General features: G+C 39.3%; 1 protein-coding gene across 9 annotated transcripts in view; it reads right to left on the reverse strand.

Moving 5' to 3' along the window:
* The window catches only part of diaph2 (diaphanous-related formin 2), a 472316-nt gene that overhangs the window by 43670 nt on the left and 409055 nt on the right, over positions 1 to 19591 (reverse strand). For all 9 annotated transcript variants that reach the window (XM_017698456.2, XM_017698459.2, XM_017698458.2 and 6 more), the window contains one exon: positions 61 to 153. In XM_017698456.2, the coding sequence (XP_017553945.1) occupies positions 61 to 153 (93 nt within the window). The remainder of the gene's footprint in view (positions 1 to 60; positions 154 to 19591) is intronic.

Consider the following 19591-nt stretch of genomic DNA (forward strand, 5'->3'; position numbering starts at 1 on the left):
GGCATGCAGGGAGGTGTGTGTGATTGTGCTTTGAGAAGGATCTGGCGGCTGGACTCTTACCAGTGCGTGGGGTTCGTTTCCTGCGGTCACGGAAAGCTGCGCCAGACTGCAGAGCCTCCATCAGGCTGTCCATCACACCTGTCTCATCTCCTTCTGTGGGAGGAGAAAGACAGAAAGAAGGACAGAGTGTGTTAAAGCTTAGCCTGGCATACAATACAGACACAAGCAGGCTGACAAACACACACACAGACACATTATTTATATTATCTTTGCAAATACTAAAATTGTAACCTCACTAACCAAGGACTGTTTCATTACTTCGTCAGAAATGTCATTCTTTTGCTTCTTACAGCACAACATAATTCCCAATAAAATTTTATTTAAAAAATCTGTTTTAACACTTCAAAATGTAGACAAACACTTTTTAAGTTATACTTTAATGCAGTGGTTTTTAAACTGGTCCTCAGCCCTATACCTATAAGAGCTTCAAATATTTGGCACATCGTCTCATGTTGGGTTCAGGTTCGGACATCATTTCTTAACTATGTCTGGCTTGGGTCAGATTTAAATCTCGCATTTTGGTTTTTGCAGACCAGCTTTAACTTTTAACAGATTTTCACTTGCATCTTTCCCTGCTTTTACCATTTCCTCCCTAACTTTATTATCTTAAAACAACTATTAAACTTGCATGCTGGAGTTACCCTTTCAAATTTAACACAAAGTTCCACACTTGTGATACAATAAATCAGCTTATTTATTCTGTACTGTAGTTTGCTGTATCTGCACTGCACAGTATAAGAAGAGTTATGGAAATCTAGACAAAAGAACTTTAGAATGTTGACTGTTGAGTAAATACTTATAAGCATAATTTAATCTTAATTTCAGCTGATCATTTCAAATTATTTTAGATTTTATATTGTTGTGACAAAATCTCCAAAATGATAACTTCACAGGAGAAGAAAAAACTTTTAACTTTAAGTAAAAGTTAAAGAAACAATTATTTTAAAAATATTTAGGAACATTTTTATTGCTCTGTTCATTAGAAATGTTTAATACAATGGCAGCTTGCCATTTAAAAACAAATACATTTTTAAAATGTAAATTTTAAAATGTAGGCAATTTAACTGGCACAATCATTAAAAATATCAGGCCTTGTAACTGGCATGCTGATGGGCACTTGGAGTTGTAAAAGGGGCAGATGAGTTCAGATCTGGACATTCCTTTTTTCGGGCTTAAGTCAGTTTTGGACCAAAACTTGACAATGTGGTTCCAGGCAGGTTCAGACTAAACATTGCAAAGCTGTTTTGGGCCTGAAAGTTTGGATTATTTATTCTGTTGGAAGCTGATGTCGAGCAATTCACTGCTCCAGAGAAAAATCCTTATGCACACTTAAAACATTGCAAAAATATATAAAAAGAAAATAATAATAACAAAATTGTATATATATATATATATATATATATATATATATATATATATATATATATATAGTGTATATATATAGTGTATATATATATATATATATATATATATATATATATATATATATAGTGGAACTGTTTTTGACAGAAAATAAAAATAATCACACTTCAGTATCACATGACAGGGTTTTTAACATATGTCAGCTGATGTAAGGAGAGCAGAACATTTAAGTTTAATAATTCTGACAGCTTAATATATTGTTGCCATGGTGATCAGTTGATTAGTTAGTTTTATTGTATATACCGTATTTACTGTATATTACATACAATGAAAGTCAATGTCAAATAAAATCCTGTGTTATAAAACAAAACCGACAGCAGTTTCTGCAGGAAATGGCAACAATACGTAAAACAATTTTATAATTAAAGTAAAATAAAAGTAAATTTTCTGGTTGTAAAATTCAAAAACATTTTTTTCTGCATTTTCATTTTCTTGCAAATGCATGTAAAGCCAAGGGCAACCTGTCTAATATCAGAATTATCCTGTTTTGCTGTTAAAAAAAAAAAAGAAAAAAAAAAAGACGGCAACAAAGTACAGACACAAAGTCGTTTCATGTCAGCAAGCATCCCCAGGAATCTACTCCAATGCCACTAAACATCACTAAATTCTGTCTGTTTAACCAGCCACAATAAACTGATGCCATATCAAACGCTGCAGGGTCAGATTAAATACCATGGAGAGAAGTCCGGCGAAAGTGCAGCTCCAAAAAAAAACACACAGTAGAATAAGGTAAAGGTAAAGAGAACAGTGCGGCTTGCTAAAGAGCAGAGCGCTTAGTGGCATCGGCTAACGCATGGAGAGGAGCTGGAGAATGAAAGTGTTCGCTGATGGCCACTGACAGATATTCTTTCTGTGGCTTGCACAGGGGAGCTAAGTGCCCTTTACCAAGATTTAGTGCGGAGCCGGTCAATACAGAGGCTTTCTATCATTGTTCTGTCGATGACAGTGGGATGTGCCTTGAAAACATTCAGGCCACCAAACTGCTAAATGTCTCTTGGGCAAACTGTGCAGCTGCCGGGGAAGAGGGTCAGATATCATAAAGACATGGAGATCACTGACGGATTATCCAATGTAGACAGCTCAAGACAAAACAGCTAATTACTACTTTATTTGGTGAGATAATACTATATCATTGCTACATAACTGAATGTTGCCTTTTTCCTAGTTTAATGTGTTATATGTTGCTTAATACAACAAACCAATTAGTGAAGCTAAATCAATGTAATTTTGTGTTTTATGCATAAAGTCATGAGATTTTTTTCAAATGAACATATGGTGCTGAGCACACAAAACATCTGTCAGCAATGAAGTTCAAAAATATGCTTTGGGTTCTTTATCTGGGTCATCTATCTTTACCCTATAGGCCAACTAATGAGTTAGAGGGTCTCCGTTTCATCATAATGGTCGAGCAGAGACATTATTTTAAACTAGCATCATTAGGGTGACTTATTGTAGAGTGCAGCACAATGTCATCAATTCTTTGTATATGTGGGCGAACAGCTTCATGAAATGCATGGGCCGAGATTTCGGCGCCTGCTTTGTCACAGAGAAGAAGACTGCAGCCAGCGAAGATGGTTGCTTTAGGCAGCAGATTCAGGCGTGCTAATCAATCTTTTGTTTTCTCACGCATTCAAAGCAGATGACAGTCAGCAAATTGAATTTATAAAGAGGGTGAGGAAAAAAAAGTTGACATGGCTACATAATTAATTTGAGGAAATGCCACACACTCTGTACACTGTGGTGGAACTGCAAGAGTGCACGCTTTTTTCTCATGAAGCAGCACATCTACCCTCCAAATGAAAGCATTGCAAATACCTTTAATATCAAAGAGGAAAAAAAAGACAATGCAAATAAGAGAAAACTAAAATATAAAAAGAAAAGAAAGTAATCTGTGCTCACAATAATTTTTCACTTGACATCATCCCACACTTTCGTTTTATTCCTTAGGCCATTCCCAGAGGCTATGGTGAAATCAAAGAACCACTTCTTGCTGGGTGCTACTAAAAAGCAACCCAGATTAAATCAAGCTTATTCAAGCTAATTAAACTAGCTGTTCGGGAACAAAACAGAGCAGAGCAAGCAGGGCTTATCTCAAATAGCTCCTCAACACCTCCACTGATAGCCTCGCTCGCTGGTTTAAACCAGGGCACACGTTTCACTCGGCGTGTCCGCCAAGCTCATCAAAGTCCTCTGGAATGGTTGTCAAAATTAGGACCATCTTTAAAGCTTTTTTGAAAGTGTTCCCAAAACAACATCCCACCAACCATGACTTCTGACGCACACATTGGGTGTTTAGGGGGCAGGTAAACATTTATTTGAGGCAACACAGCTCTGAAAACTTCAGACAGCTCCTTCTTCATTTACTTCTTCTTGGAGACCTGGGCATCACAGGGGGCACCTGACACTTTGATCAATTCGTCCTACTTCTCGCTTAACTGTAGCTCAATTCATCATCTGTAATGAGCAGGACTTGGGAGCCCTGGCAGACTGGGTTCAGAGGAATGCTCTTAGACACATGGAGGCAAAATTACTAAAATGGGAAACATGCTCCCAAGTGTCCTGAAACCATTCCATTAACAATGTCCTGTTGGGCTACGCTTCCACAAGAACTAGCCAGACCTCTGCTCTCACCATGTGGAATGGAGAGAAACTGCCAGAGAAAATGGACTACTCCACTCACATCAACGCAGGACATGCTGATGTCTCCAAACCAGAGAGAAAAGGAAGAAGAATTTGAGGATTAAACTGAGAAACTAATTTAATAAAGTTTAACATGGTATTACTTGAAAGCTCTTGGGTTTGTAATCCCAAGGCAAACTTCTCTGATGACATGACATTGGCTTCTTAAAGTCCATCTTGCCCAGTTTCAGTATTCTCTCTCTGCCTTATTTTGAGCTGATAACACCCAGGGCAAACATTCTTGCATTTCCTAATTAGCACATCACATATTGCGTACCTGGGTATTACAGAAACGCTCACCTTTTTCCTTCAGCTCAGTCTTTACAGAAAAGACCGTGCTTTCAGGAAATTGCCTCTGAATTGGGTTAAGATGGGCTAAAACCTGATTCTAATGTTAATGAACTGATTGGCGAAGAAGGAATGTAGCAGTCCTTCATTACGGTCTGAATAGTTACAAAACCAGGGGTAGGTGGATGGCTACTTGCAATGAACGGTGTACCTTTTCCTCATCCATCTCTCTTTGTCAGGTTGTACCTTGTTCTTCAAGATCCTATCAAGTGCAAGAGTGAGCCTGGGGCCCTGGCACAGTCTTAACTCATTAATATATGTATGGATGTGCTTACTTTTATTAATTAGGGGATAACAAGCACCACACAACACTAGATTAATAAATTTCATTCATCAGATTGGCTTCCTCACCAAGTACCATAGCAGAGGGCTAGATGCTTATTGCTTCGTTCGTGAGAAGATAGGCAAAACATAGTCAAGTGTCATGAAGGGGTAGAAAGGACAGGCAATGGAGGATTGAAGGGAGAGCATACACCAGTCCGTGAGCGGGAGTGTGTTTGAGGTGTCGGCACATCTACAGCGTAGGGTCATGAAGAGGCTGTGCTGGAGTGAGAGCGCATGGGTCATAAAACTCCCAGCGAGACACTTGACGGAGCAGGCTGGCAGACATTTAATTATTTCTACAACCTATGTGCATACACGTCTGGCCCACTCCTCTTGCACAGCCAGTGTCAGCGCAGAAGCCTGTATTAATGCCTCTCTGCTACTGTATGTGTGATTGAGTGCTGCAAGCACACTACTTTTCAGCAACTAAACCAAATCAACAGGATTATGAGGAGAGGCCTGGTGAGGTAGGGCATGCCAATGAAATCCTCCAGACACAGTGCCTCTCAGTCTAAGGGTGTTAATTGGAGTTAGAATGGCACCACTCTACTGTGTCAGAACAGCACATCCAAGGTTCAGTCTACTTAAACAGAGACTGAACCTCAGACACAGAGTGCTGTGTGAGGATCCCCGTTAATGCAAAGTAAAGCCACCAATAATTAATCCGACATCTTGTATTGTATGATTCGAATAGGCATCAAATATGTACTCATAAACTGCCCCCCTAAAGGTGGACTGAAAAGTAACTGAATCATAATGGAGTGACACTGAGCAAAAAGCACAACATTCAGGATGAAGGAAATATGAAAAAATGAAAAATCTGAAAATAAAATATAAAAAAGAAAAAGAAAATATAAAAATATATAAAAAACTAAAATGATCAATTTTTCAAAAGTCTTCACATAGAAGGCAGGCTTTTCTATCTGCATCTGAGGCATACGCCATTTTTAAACACTTGTGCAACAGCTGTAATTATGCAGGAGGGTCAACATAGTCTGTTCATAAATTCAATTTGCTATCTGTCATCTCCTCAAAATGCTGGGCAGAAACACACAGGATCGATTGAGAACTAAATACCAGCAGGCACAGTAGACAACCATTTCTTAGCTGAATGCACAAAGTCTGTTCCCTCTTCAATCAAACATGAGACAAAGTGAATTTCAATGCACAAATTACCCAGGTTCTGAACATTAAACTGACTTATTGGGGCCCTGTAGACATTGATACCATTATAATACAAAATGAGTGAATGTGAGCACTGTGAATGGCACTAGCAAACGCTCATCATCTGAAACTTCCATCCTCATCTGTTGTTTCTGAAGCACACATTACTGTGAAGCTGGCTGTGAGTGGGTAGCTTGTAATGTCTCGGGGCTCAGTCTTCTGCACTAGGTTTCTGGACACATTCTGCCTGTAAAGGCATCAGTTCTGCAGACTATTCCATCAGATTATTAAAGTTGGAGGAGAAAACATGTTTTAAACTTTTAACTAATAAATAATTTAGACTAAAATACTTTTGAGTGATTTTATGTCTTAATTATGTTTACTTGATTTAAAATTCACTGTATCAAAACAATCACAACCCAAACATTTTGAAACATTTCCCAAATGTTAGTGAATGTTTCAATAGTGTTAATTTTAGCTACTTTTGATCGAAAGCCAGTACATTATCAAAAACTACCTCAAACGGTTGTCTAAAAATAAAATCCTAATATTTTTCATTAAAATACAAAAATGTTTACATAATTGCAGAAAATGCGTTTGCAGAAGTACTACAGTACTATCAATTCTTAAGATTCCACATCCATTACACTTGATTTGCAGACACATTTACAATGGGATCTAACTGCTCACCATGTGATCATGTGGGACAGACATGCAGTGTCACTTCCTGCTCTAAAATGCAGGGGTTTGGCTTAAATAAGCCTTGGCCTATGGATTAAAACTCTTTGTGTTTTGGTAGTGAAAATGGCAACTTTTCAACATTTTTTAAATTAAACTCAGACAAATCTAAATATTTTAACTTCACTTAAAAAGAAATAAAAAAGGTCTTTTAAGAAACATTGAAAAAAGCAAAAAAAGGATTTAGGACAGACACCTCCCATCAGAATGTACACTGGAACTGGTGATTGTGTATATTCATCTTATTACTATCTGAATTAATGTCCTAGGTTTAAATACATCATAACATATTCATTTTGAACAGATCTGAATCTGTCTGAAGTCTGAATATTTCATTTTTATTATTGATTTTTTTTATTTATCTGGAATCACAGTATGAACTAGTTTGGTAAAATGTTCCACATTTGAAAATTGAACATTAACTTAAATATACAGTTTATGTGCCATGTAAAATGGAACATGCAAAATATGTTCTCTCATACAAACATTTATCACATTTATCACAATACATTTAGCACATCAAACTGACTTTGTGTGCAGAAAGCCTGGAGAATAATTCCAACCAAACTGTACTAAAGGCAGTATAAAGCACACGCAAAGTGGATTTCTGGGGCTGTTTTCCTTGATGAGTGGTATTGGTGAGCTTGTGGTCTTTGATGGGATCATGAACTGTGTACAGAGTGTATGCAAAGACAAAATAACAATTCCATGCTAGAAGTCGTAAAATCCGCATGCATACCCAAAAATATAAAAAATATAAAAATTAATGGTGGTGTCTTGATGTTAAGATGCTAAGAAACTTCCTTTAACAATGACAGCAGTCTCAAAGATGCCCTGAAAGAATACTTGCCCACAGAATAGAATAAAACAGAATAAAACAGAATAGAATAGAACAGAATTTTCACTCAAAGAACTCCTCCGGATTTTACCTGTTTTCCTTCCTCCGGAGTTTACCTGACTGCAATGGCATCTGAGTTATTGTTTCCCAAATTCTAATTTTTGGTGAGTTAGAGTAGAATTACACGTCAGTATAAAATGTTCTGCTAGGAAACACTTCACTTTTTAACACCTCCATCTATTCATCACTGAACCTGCATTTGTCCTCCTGCCATATTTCACTGTGAATTTTAAACCCGGTTCCTAGCAAACCACAATTACAACAGTACAACAGTTTACATCACTAGCTACAGCCTTAATAAATTGAATGTTAATTTCAGACGCACTGTAATTGAAAATTGTGTTGACATCAAGGCACATTTTGTGCTGCTTCTTCTCATGTACATTCATACAGTTCTCGGTATGTAGGCTAACCGAACAGAACAAGTTACAGTAAAACTAACAATACAGATCAGTCCAACCAGTAGATCTACATGGCACTCATGTAGCCATGGATCTGCCATACTCATTTACACTGTAATGAAATCTAATGGTGGCTTGCAGCTCTTTGCCTGATGAGCTGAAACTCCCAGCCTCTCTCTGCTTTCCACGTCACGATCCCCCAGCACAGAATGGTGGGGGCAATAAACAGACAAAACCTCTGCAGGTCTACTCGTTTTTTTTTCCCGCCTCCGGATTGTTTTTGAGTACATTTTACCCCATCTGTTGCCCTGTGGAAAGTCACCTGTGCAATTAACCTCATGCATTAGCTGTGAACAAAGCAAGAGACACAATGCATTTAGGAGCCAGGTGTACTGAGAGCTCCTCTACTCACTTTATTGTTTGTCTGTTGTGTCTTTTTTGTTTTTTTTTCATGATTCAAGAGAAGGCATCTCCTGCTTGTCCGTCTGTGAGTTCCTCTCAGTGCAATCACTGATGGTGCACTAACAGCAGAAAGGGCACAACTGCACTGGGGTCAGCCTCACACCTGTTATGAGCTTGCAGTCTCTGAGGAAAGGCTGACATGCAGGCTGACACTCTGACCTGCCAGTTCTTTGGCAGCAGGGAGAGAGAGAGAGAGAGAGAGAGAGAGAGAGAGAGAGAGAGAGAGAGAGAGAGAGAGAGAGCGCGCCACTCCACTCTAAGTGGAAGAAACCCAGTCATGAGCAGGCGAGCACACACAGAGGGGCCCAGGAAATAATGAAGAAGATGGATGTGGCACCAGACAGACATTTTGGACCTTTTTGCTGGGACAGCTTGATGTGAAAACCCACTTATGTCTGCATGTAATTTAATTAAGGAAGCTCGCACAGCCCTGTCCTGCAACAGGGCACTCCCTCTCCAAGTTGAGAAAGGCGCCAGAGGGTCTGGACCTCAGAAGAGGATGAGGGGATGGGGTTTAGAGGGGTGAAGTAAGGGACTGAGATGGGCATTAAGATGGGCTGATTAGCTGGTGCTGGGCAGAGCGACTAACTGCTCTATCCTGATTTGTTGCTCTCTCTTGCACGTTAGGCTGATGCATTTAACTGCGAGAAGATGGAAGTGGATTAGCCAGTGTGGCTATTTGCAGGCATGGCACAGACATACATAAATAAATAAATAAATAAATAAATAAAGTATGCCAGTGCTGCCCCGAATAGCTGGATGCATGAATAAGTAAACAAACAAAAACAAAAATAAAGCTTCCATCTGGACGGATGCTGCGAGGCCCCATGCGAGGATGAGAGGAAAGAGAGCAGCTTGAGCTCCAGTAGCAGCTCTGTCTCTTTACTCTGCCCTCCCTTCCCCATTTCTCTCTCATTCCCCTGTCCCATACTCTCTCAGGCCAGTATCAGACAGAGGGGTGATGTGTGATCTGAGGCTGTCTTAATATGTGGAAACGCACCTAAGAACACAGCCTGTTGGCTTTAGTATGCTTCCAACAATTCCAACATTTCGTTTCCCGCAGTCCTGAGGAGGGATACTAGTAAAAATGCAGCGTGGAACATGTGCAGCATATATTATGATATCTTTCCATATGCTAATGATGCTCCTTTGTGGTTTATCATGTTGTAGATGCTACATACTTCTTCCCTTGCTCCTTTTGCCATCTGCCTTGTTAGATCCCAGCTTGAGTCAGGATTATCTGAGAATCAAGTCCTTAACACATGAATCAGTCGAGTTGAGACAGCAATGCTGCAACAGAGCTCTCAGAAGGGACACAGACTAACCTACAGTGCAAACGAATATGGATTATCTGAAGAATTCCATTTATAAGACTAACTTATCAACCAACAAATCAGCTAAAGAAAGAAAGAATTTAATTAAATAATCAGTTCAGCTAATGCTGCTAATAGTGAATGAAATTATGTAGGCACTAACTAGTATTATGCCAATGTCATCTAAATAATCAGGAGATACTCGGTCCTTCATAGACTATGTTAACATGTTTAAGGAACTATACTTAAAGGTGCATGACACCATGCACAACAACACAATATAACTCCAAGTAAATCTTCTGTGAAATCAAACTGTCCACTTAGGAAGCAACACTGATTGACAATCAATTTCACTGCTGTTGTGCAAATGGAATAGACAACAGGTAGAAATTATTGGCAATTAACAAGACACACTCAATAAAGGATTGGTTCTGCAGGTGGGGACCACAGACCACTTCTCAGTACCTATGCTTTCCGGCTGATGTTTTGGTCACTTTTGAATGTTGGTGGTGCTTACACACTCGTGGTAGCATGAGACAGACTCTACAACCCACACAAGTGGCTCAGGTAGTGCAGCTCATCCAGGATGGCACATCAATGCGAGCTGTGGCAAGAAGGTTTGCTGTGTCTGTCAGCGTAGTGTCCAGAGGCTGGAGGCGCTACCAGGAGACAGGCCAGTACACCAGGAGACATGGAGGAGGCCGTAGGAGGGCAACAACCCAGCAGCAGGACCGCTACCTCCACCTTTGTGCAAGGAGGAACAGGAGGAGCACTGCCAGAGCACTGCAAAATGACCTCCGGCAGGCCACAAATGTGCATGTGTCTGCACAAACGGTTAGAAACCAACTCCATGAGGATGGTATGAGGGCCCGACGTCCACAGATGGGGGTTGGGCTCACAGCCCAACACCGTGCAGGACGCCTGGCATTTGCTAGAGAACACCAGGATTGGCAAATTGGCGCCCTGTGCTCTTCACAGATGAAAGAAAGTTCACACTGAGCACATGTGACAGACGTGACAGAGTCTGAAGACACTGTGGAGAGCGATTTGCTGCCTGCAACATCCTTCAGCATGACCGGTTTAGCAGTGGGTCAGTAATGGTGTGGGGTGGCATTTCTTTGGAGGGCCGCACAGCCCTCCATGTGCTCACCAGAGGTAGCCTGACTGCCATTAGGTACCGAGATGAGATCCTCAGACCCCTTGTGAGACCATGTGCTGGTGCGGTTAGCCCTGGGTTCCTCCTAATGCAGGACAATGCTAGACCTCATGTGGCTGGAGTGTGTCAGCAGTTCCTGCAAGATGAAGGCATTGAAGCTATGGACTGGCCCACCCGTTCCCCAGACCTGAATTCGATTGAGCACATCTGGGACATCATGTCTCGCTCCATCCACCAACGCCACATTGCACTACAGACTGTCCAGGAGTTGGTCCACAATACTGAGCCTCGTTTTAAGGACATTACATCACAGCCTGTAGTGTGTTTTTACACTTTATTTTTGTGTGTGACTCCAAATCCAGACCTCCATTGGCTAATAAATTTGATTTCCATTGATGATTTTTGTGTGATTTTGTTGTCAGCACATTCAACTTTGTACAGAACAAAGTATTCAATGAGAATATTTTTTTCATTTAGAACTAGGATGTGTTATTTTAGTGTTCCCTTTATTTTTTTGAGCAGTGTATATGCAGTAGACTAGTTTATCTCAGGGTGGTTTGCTGGCTTTCGGGAACCTAGCTAAAAGACAAACATCAAGAAAGGGCTACAATACTGCTCTTCCTCAACAAAGTTTTGATTTGTTCTCCTTGGTAAAATTATGATAATGTGTCATTACAGATCACTTATTTGGAGTCACTTTTAATGTAATCATGCTATCCAAGTACTCTCTAAATACTTCCTTCTTTGTATAGCAGCAACATCAGGCATCAAACTACAATGTCTTTTTTGTTTTGGTGGATTGCAAAGTTACATGCCTATACACACTTGACATATGGTTCATACTGATTTGCTAGTTGAGACCAGTCAAGAGTGTCCTTTTTTTCTTTGTAATGAGCTGCAATAAGCCAAATTTCACCACTACAGCATTTAAGTAGGAACAGAAAGTTTAATTAAGAAGCCAACTTCAGCCTCATCTAATTAATTTTGTTACCTGCACAGGCTCCTGAGTGATAAAGATTTATCTACTTGGTTTATGTAATGTCAGCCATTCAAACAATTAAACTCTTTATACAAATCACGTTTACATTTCTATTCAACAGGAATATCGCTAATAGCTGCATTCAACTTTGTTGCTTTCACATGTAGCAATCCAACCTTTGAAAAGTTTAAAAGTTTTCAAAGTTGCTTCCAGTGTTGGTTAATGTTTTAATATGTTTCTAAGCTTTTTTCTTTTATTTTATTATGTTGTACATGTTTTCAAGGTTATTTCTACTAGTAATAAAAGAAATCAATCAACTAATGCATTTTTAAATCTTCTGTAACAAACAGCTCTCAAGAGTCAGTAAGGTAATGCTGCAGAAAAGTGAGACAGTACCCAGCTTGTGAAATTTCACAGTGAGTGTATGCAGTGTGTTTTGCCTGTCAGCAGTGTTTCCAAAAAAAAAAAAAAACACAACACTCAGCTGACCCTCGGCTGGCCCCGTACAGTACATAAAAGCTCTCAGATCTTCCTCTCTTTGAGTTGCTCTGCTCTCCTCCTGCCCACTGAATGACACACCTGTCTGCAACTCAAACTGCATCACTGCTCTTGTTGTTGCTCTTCTTCTGCACTCTCTCCTGTGAGGAAAGAGGCTTTGACAGTGAGAATTTGCGCACTCTTTGTAGTGAGCTTAATTATGCCTGAGTGACTGCCGAGTGGCTCTCCAGGTCCGAGCGCATGACGAGGAATTATCAGAATGTAGAACCACCCATGGCTGGGAGTTAATGACATTCAACAGTGCACATTAAGATACGGGGAAGAGTGGGGGTGGGGGCTCTCTCAGATGGAGACTCTCATTTCTACTTTGACCTGAGGGAGAGGCAGCTAAATTAAGTTAAACAGGCTTAAAGTGATTAGAGCTCTTAGTGCAATCCTAATTAGGGCTGGCTACACAAAACAGTAATCTAAAATAGAATGAAAGTCTCCAATTTCAATAAAAAATAAATCTAAAAAAGGTAATTTCATATATACAGTCAAATGTGCAAAACCCCAAGGCCACAAACATGCCCCGAGCATGTTTGTGATAAATAATTTGTTATAATTATCAATTATAACAATTATTTATTGTTTATTCTGTGATAATTATAATAATTATCACAGAATAAACAAAAAGCTTGTCATAACTCTTTGTCTTTCAAAGTTTAGGAAATCATTGCACCCAAGTGCAGAGTTAAAGAAAATAAGGTCTGCGGATGTCAGCTTGGCTGACATGGATGTGTTTGCCAATAAATCAATGAGGGAGGTCTTTGAACGCAAGTTATTTCGGAGCAGCTAACTCATATCTAGCCAGAGCGAGGGTGAAATTCAGTGTGCTATCATCGCCTAAAGGCAGACAACCATCCTTTGGCTGATAGGTCCCCAGTTTAATATGTGGTTATTTATTAGAATTGATGCACTATACTAGATAAGCCTAGTGCCCTTGTTGCCATCTTTCAAGGTAATGACAAAAATTCACTATGCCATCCACATCTTGCAACTTCCAGAGCTGCATGCCCTCATTGCCGGGCTTCCATAGTCTGGCTTTGGGATGTAACGTAGTGTTATTACAAACGGAAAAAAAAAATGTAGCTTGCTGACAGCCAGTGTAAATAACATTACTGGAGTGACAGAGAACACTGATATGCATATAAGGAAAACAAGCTCTCTAATATATTAACAATGAGAGACAGCTTTGACCATACCATCAGCATTAAGATAATTGAAAATTTAGGGATAATGAAATAAACGCAGACTTATCAGCGTGACTGAACCATATGCAAAATTACTTGTCTGGATCGCTTACCCCTGATCAGCAAGAGTGGGAAAAGCAGCACATATCTCTGGGTCTATCACAGACCTAATTTAGATCTTAATTAAAAATGGTAAAAGTGAGTGTGGGGGGTTTTGTGGTGTGGCTGCCATGCTGTGGAGCATTCTGTCATACTGACCTTTAGAAGAACTCTCTCTGTCACAGCATACAGTCACCTTCTGGCTTAAGGCTTCGCGATGCATTAAGGTGATTAACAGCATACTAATCTTAAAATCATTTCATTGCAAATAACCACATTCCATTAAGTGGTATAGCTGCTATATCATCAAATGTTTGCTCTAACAAATGACAGAAGTATCTGCTGAACATGCTGCAAATGAACGAATACTGAACGTTAATGTCTTCTCTCAATTTAAGAGTGGAGAAAATGTCTATTTTTATTTATTCATTTATTTGTAAAAAGATTTTTTCTGTCATTAATGTCTCCATGCATTACTAGCATGAGAAACAATAGTGATTGTACAATTGGGGAGCCATCTGTGTCCCACTGATATCACATCCTTGATATCTCATTCTTGAAACATCCTTTTTCATGAGTCATACACCCTTTGGTGTATGGGTTTTTCATTCTTTAGTTGTACAACATTCTAATACAATTATATTTTGTAAATTGCATTGACTCCATACACCTTGTATCAACTCCAGGATTTTTATTGTATTTCTCTGTTTTAAAACTTTAGGCTATGAAAATATACAAATGCATACCTTTCCAAATTATTAGGCACATTGTCACACCTTATGATCATGTTATACCTTCAAGGGTAGATTTATAGTGTTTGTGGCTACAGGAACAAAAATGCACCTGTGCAGTAAGTTTTTCCTGACAATGTGGAAAAGTCGCATATTTAACAGGAAATTGCATCATTTGAATTTCCTGAAGATCATTGGTGGAAAAAAAAGAATAGTTTCTCTCAATGTTTTCTTTTTTTTTTTTTTCAAAAATATGGTGGCACTGACTAACAAGGTCACTTTGAAGACTGAAAGTACATTATTAATAAAAATAAATATATTCTAAGTAAATCACTTCTTAGCTCACTTCTAAGGTCCTCAATGCCATCTTGTCATTGGCATGGATCACCTTTTGGGTATTTGCTAATGCTCTGCTAAAAAACTCCAGCCTATTACTTATTTTTGCCTTTGACGAAATTTAGTAAAAAATGAGATTTTCATTTTCAAATGGTTAAATGCATGTTGTCTTACACTCAAAGTTTATGAAATGAAGTTGCAAGTGCTAACTTCTCAACTGTGTAATCATCCATTACTTTGCATGGCCAAAATGCCATTCTCACCCCCGTTTTTTTAAAATATCAATCAAAATAAACACAACTGACTTAGTGGGCACCATGCAAAATTTCCCTTCTATCCAACTGTTCATGCCCCAGAAGACATGACAGCAAGAACTTACTGAATAGACTATGAGTCAAGTAAATCAAAGTACGTCAAAATCTTTGACAGCTATCATAATAGGAATATATACCATTTTGAAAAGAATGCAGGAATCTACTTGAAGCATGTTGACTGGACCCATGTATTTATCACACTTTCAAAAGTCTGTTTCATTTGTTCCATCAATGTGAAAAGAGGCCTTTTTATCCTCCATTCTTGCAGATATGTGCCAATCTTATCCACCACAAATATTCCAATTACTACATTGCTTTCATATGCTGTATGGTTGAAACCATTTTGAGCAAAGCACAGAATCTCTAAAAATAGCTTTTTTCTCTTTCTGAAGTGTCTTCAGCCTTAAATATACTAGCACTAAAAACAATGGAAAAGAAAGGTCTGCCTCAAAGCATTTTGTTTATACAAGAGATCAGACTCTTTTTTTGTGATAACATTAGATGGAGGGGGAGTAGTCCTGGAAAACTATACACAGACTGAATGAAGAGAGTCAACACTTTGCATGCTGTCCACTGTTGGGTGTGTACAGAACTGGAGCTATGATTGGCATGTCACTGTTTGTCTTTAGCCAAGACAACATTCTCTTACACAATACTTGTAACTTTGAAATAGCAACAAAAGACTGCATCTGGGTAAACAGTGGGGGTGTAAATAATCTCTCTAGCACACGCGTACACACACACACACACACACACACAGCAACACGGTTAAAAACAGAAAGAGAGAACATTTACTGGGCTTGTAGTCTCTAAGGCAAACCAGCCATTAGGGGTGTACTTCTGGGGCCGTTCCCAAGCCCGGATAAATGGTGAGGGTTGCGTCAGAAAGGGCATCCAGCGTAAAACTTGTGCCAAAACTATCATGCGGATCACAAATATGATTGCCATACCGGATCGGTTGAGGCCTGGGTTAACAATGACCGCCTCCGGTGCTGTTGACCAACAGGGTGCCGGTGGAAATTGGACTTCTGTAGGTCGAAGACCATCAATGCACTAAGATCTAGCAACAATCAATAACATTCTTAAAGGACCCGCATAATGAAAAACTAATTTTAACATTAGCCTGTGTTCACAAGTACATTGTAGTACCTATAAAAACTGATCACTGATCTCAGTGAGAAAGATGCTTTTGATGGAGCATATATAGCATACTTTGATGTGTTTAATCACAGTTATATCCTGATGGACATCCAGTGGTGGACAGTAACTAAGTAAATGTAATTTGTTACTGCACTTAAGTAGTTTTTTTTGTGTATCTGTACGTTACTGAAATGTTTCCATTTTGGATGACTTTTTACTTTCACGCCACTACATTTCAAAGTCAAATATCTTACTTTTTACTCCAATAAATTATGCAAAATCTGTCATTCCTTTTGGTTTATGTGTGTATAAAAATGCAACATGTCAAAATGAAAGAAGTCAGGGCACAGTGTGCACTTTTTTGAGCTTGTTGGACCCAGGTGAAAGCATACGGTTCAATGTCAGAGCAGCATAGAATTTTGGGAGTGTCTATTCAACATAAATGATAGAACTAACCTAACTTTGTGTAAACAAACCACAATATAGAAATATGTACACATGGAGGTGTGAGTGGCATGTGTGTTTGGTTTTGGCTAGTTTATGTTTATGAACTACAGATGCAATACAGTACAGGAAAACTCATTTGTGAACCTGTGTTTAAAGCAAGTTTTTTCAAACTTAAACAAATAAATCTTTAAATGAAATTTTGCTTGTCTACAAAAAGTAATTTCAGAGCCACTTAATTCTACTTAATGGAAATTGTTTGCCTTCAGTATTTTGTTCTTATAATACTTTTAATAGACATCAGGGAAAGACTAATTAATAACATTCTATTAAAAGACTTGTTTACCAAGAGTGACACTGGAGTATTTTCACTTAAAATGAGTTTTATGAACTCTTGTTACAAAAACAAAAATAGGACATAATGAATCACAATTCATCTTTTAGTACTTTTACTTTCAATACTTCACAACATTTAAAGGAAAATACTTTTGTACTTTTATTCAAGTGGAGGTCTAAATGGAGGACATACTTTTACTGGAATAATATTTTACCTTTTTGGGTATCTCTACTTTAACTCAAGTACATGATTTAACTCAAAATGTCAAAATGTCTTGATACCCAAAAGTCAAACGTCTGTGCTTGGGATAATTGTGAAGGTCAGTTTCTTTCGTTTATCTGCCATTAAAAGAATGCTAACAAAGGGATGCCAATTCAGTACAGAAATGTATAGTGGATTTTTTCAAAACATCCTCAGAATAAATGTGATTTTGAATGGGTGTTAGTTTAATGTTTGAAAATCTAGCATTCACATTCCTGTACAAATATGGATACTAAACCAATAATATTTTTGAATTCATCATGGTTGTGATGTCACATCAAGAGATACATTTACACTATATTGCCAAAGGTATTCAGTCACCCATCCAAATCACTGAATTCAGGTGTTCCAATGTATAAAAACAAGCATGCTTCTACAAACATTTGTGAAAGAAAGAATGTTACCGTGATAGGATGCCACCTGTGCAACAAGTACAGTCATGAAATTTCCTCTCTACTAAATATTTTACAGTCAACTGTCAGTGGTATTATAACAAAGCGACTGGGAATGACGGCAACTCAGCCACAAAGTGGTAGGCCATGTAAAATGACAGCGCGGGGTCAGTGGATGCTTAGGCGTTGAGTGCGCAGAGGTTGCGAACTTTCTGCAGTCAATCGTTACAGAGCTCTAAACTTCATGTGGCCTTCAGAGTAGCTCAAGAACAGCGTAGAGAGCTCCATGGAATGGGTTTCCATGGCCAAACAGCTGCATTCAAGCACAATGCAAAGCGTTGAATGCTGTGGTGTAAATCACCGCCACTGAACTTTAGAGCAGTGGAGACGTGTGACGAATTACGCTTCTCCATCTGGCAATCCAATGGATGAGTCTGGGTTTGGAGGTTGCCAGGAGAACGGTACTTGTCTGGCTGCATTGTGCCTAGTGTAAAGAAGAAGAACTTGACTAGCCTGGACAATGAATTGACCTCAACCCGAGAGAACACCTTTGGGATGAATTAGAGCAGAGACTGAGAGCCAGGCCTTCTTGTCCAACATCAGTTTCTGACCTCAGAAATACGCTTATGGAAGAATGGTCAAATATTCCCATAAACACACCTAAACCCTGCGGAAAGCCTTGCGAGAAGAGTTGAAACTGTTATAGCTGCAAAGGGTGGTCTGACATCATATTAAACTCTTGATTAAGAATGGGATGTCACTCAAGTGCGTGTGAAGGCAGACGATCGAATACTTTTGGCAATATAATCTATATATGACATTGTATTCATTCACATGGTTAAGATACAGAGTGTCATCACTGCAGATTGTAACAGATTGAGATTGGAGTAGTAATGTGGAGTTTCTTCATGTTACTGAGGATAATATTTCACCATCACAAATAGATTTTTGAAACTTGTTGTTTTGCATGATTTTCACATTCGGCTGCACCTGTAGGACATCCACGGCCAGTGCACTAAACATGGTCAAAGGACATTTGCTCTATGTTTATTTGTGCCAGTGCATCCCTTGTGCCATGTCACATTTAGCTCAAAGCAGCCTGTATGCTTTGCGGGCCTGTTCAAATGGGAGTGGATTTGACTGGGGCCGGTGTCAAACGTGTGGGCACAGACACTTGTGGGGACCTCGGCTGTGACCCTGGTGCTGCCAGCCAACTGAGTGGCCACACGGTCAGGCGCGCAGGCGGGTGGGAAGAAGGGAGGGCGCATTTGCGCTTCAGTCATGCCCATGCTTTTTGTGGATGCCCTGGGAGGAAGTCAAATCACTCCTCAGCCATCTCTCTCTCTCTCTCTCTCCCCGTCTCTCTCTGGGCAAGGCACACTCTGTGTGACATTGTTTCATATCTGCCGGCATAATGACTACCCTGCTGGGATGAAACATCTTTTCCTATTAGAGACAGAAGGATTACGTGGATTTGGGCCTATTTTACAGCATTCCCCATTTACTTTCAGCGGTAAAGCAATTTGGTGAATGCTGAACATCTGGTCAGTCTAAGAGAATATGGAAATCCACTTAGAGCAAATTAAAACAAATGGAGTACTGCATAATGATTTCATAAGCAATTTCCTATATTAGTATTTCTAATACTTCACAAGAAAAACAGATTTAGCCCCCAATTGTCATAAACATCAATCAGCTGGAACTAGGAGGCGCTCAACATGCTCCATCTTACAACGACAATGTTACTGAAATTCACCTCTTTGACTATTTAAGGATACTTTTAAAATATATCTCCCCATGTTCATTTGTCCGGTTTCCTTTCCCAGCCCAACACATCCTCTTAACCCTAAATGAATTAAGGTC

Source organism: Pygocentrus nattereri, chromosome 8 (assembly GCF_015220715.1).
Source record: "Pygocentrus nattereri isolate fPygNat1 chromosome 8, fPygNat1.pri, whole genome shotgun sequence".
NCBI lineage: Eukaryota > Metazoa > Chordata > Actinopteri > Characiformes > Serrasalmidae > Pygocentrus > Pygocentrus nattereri.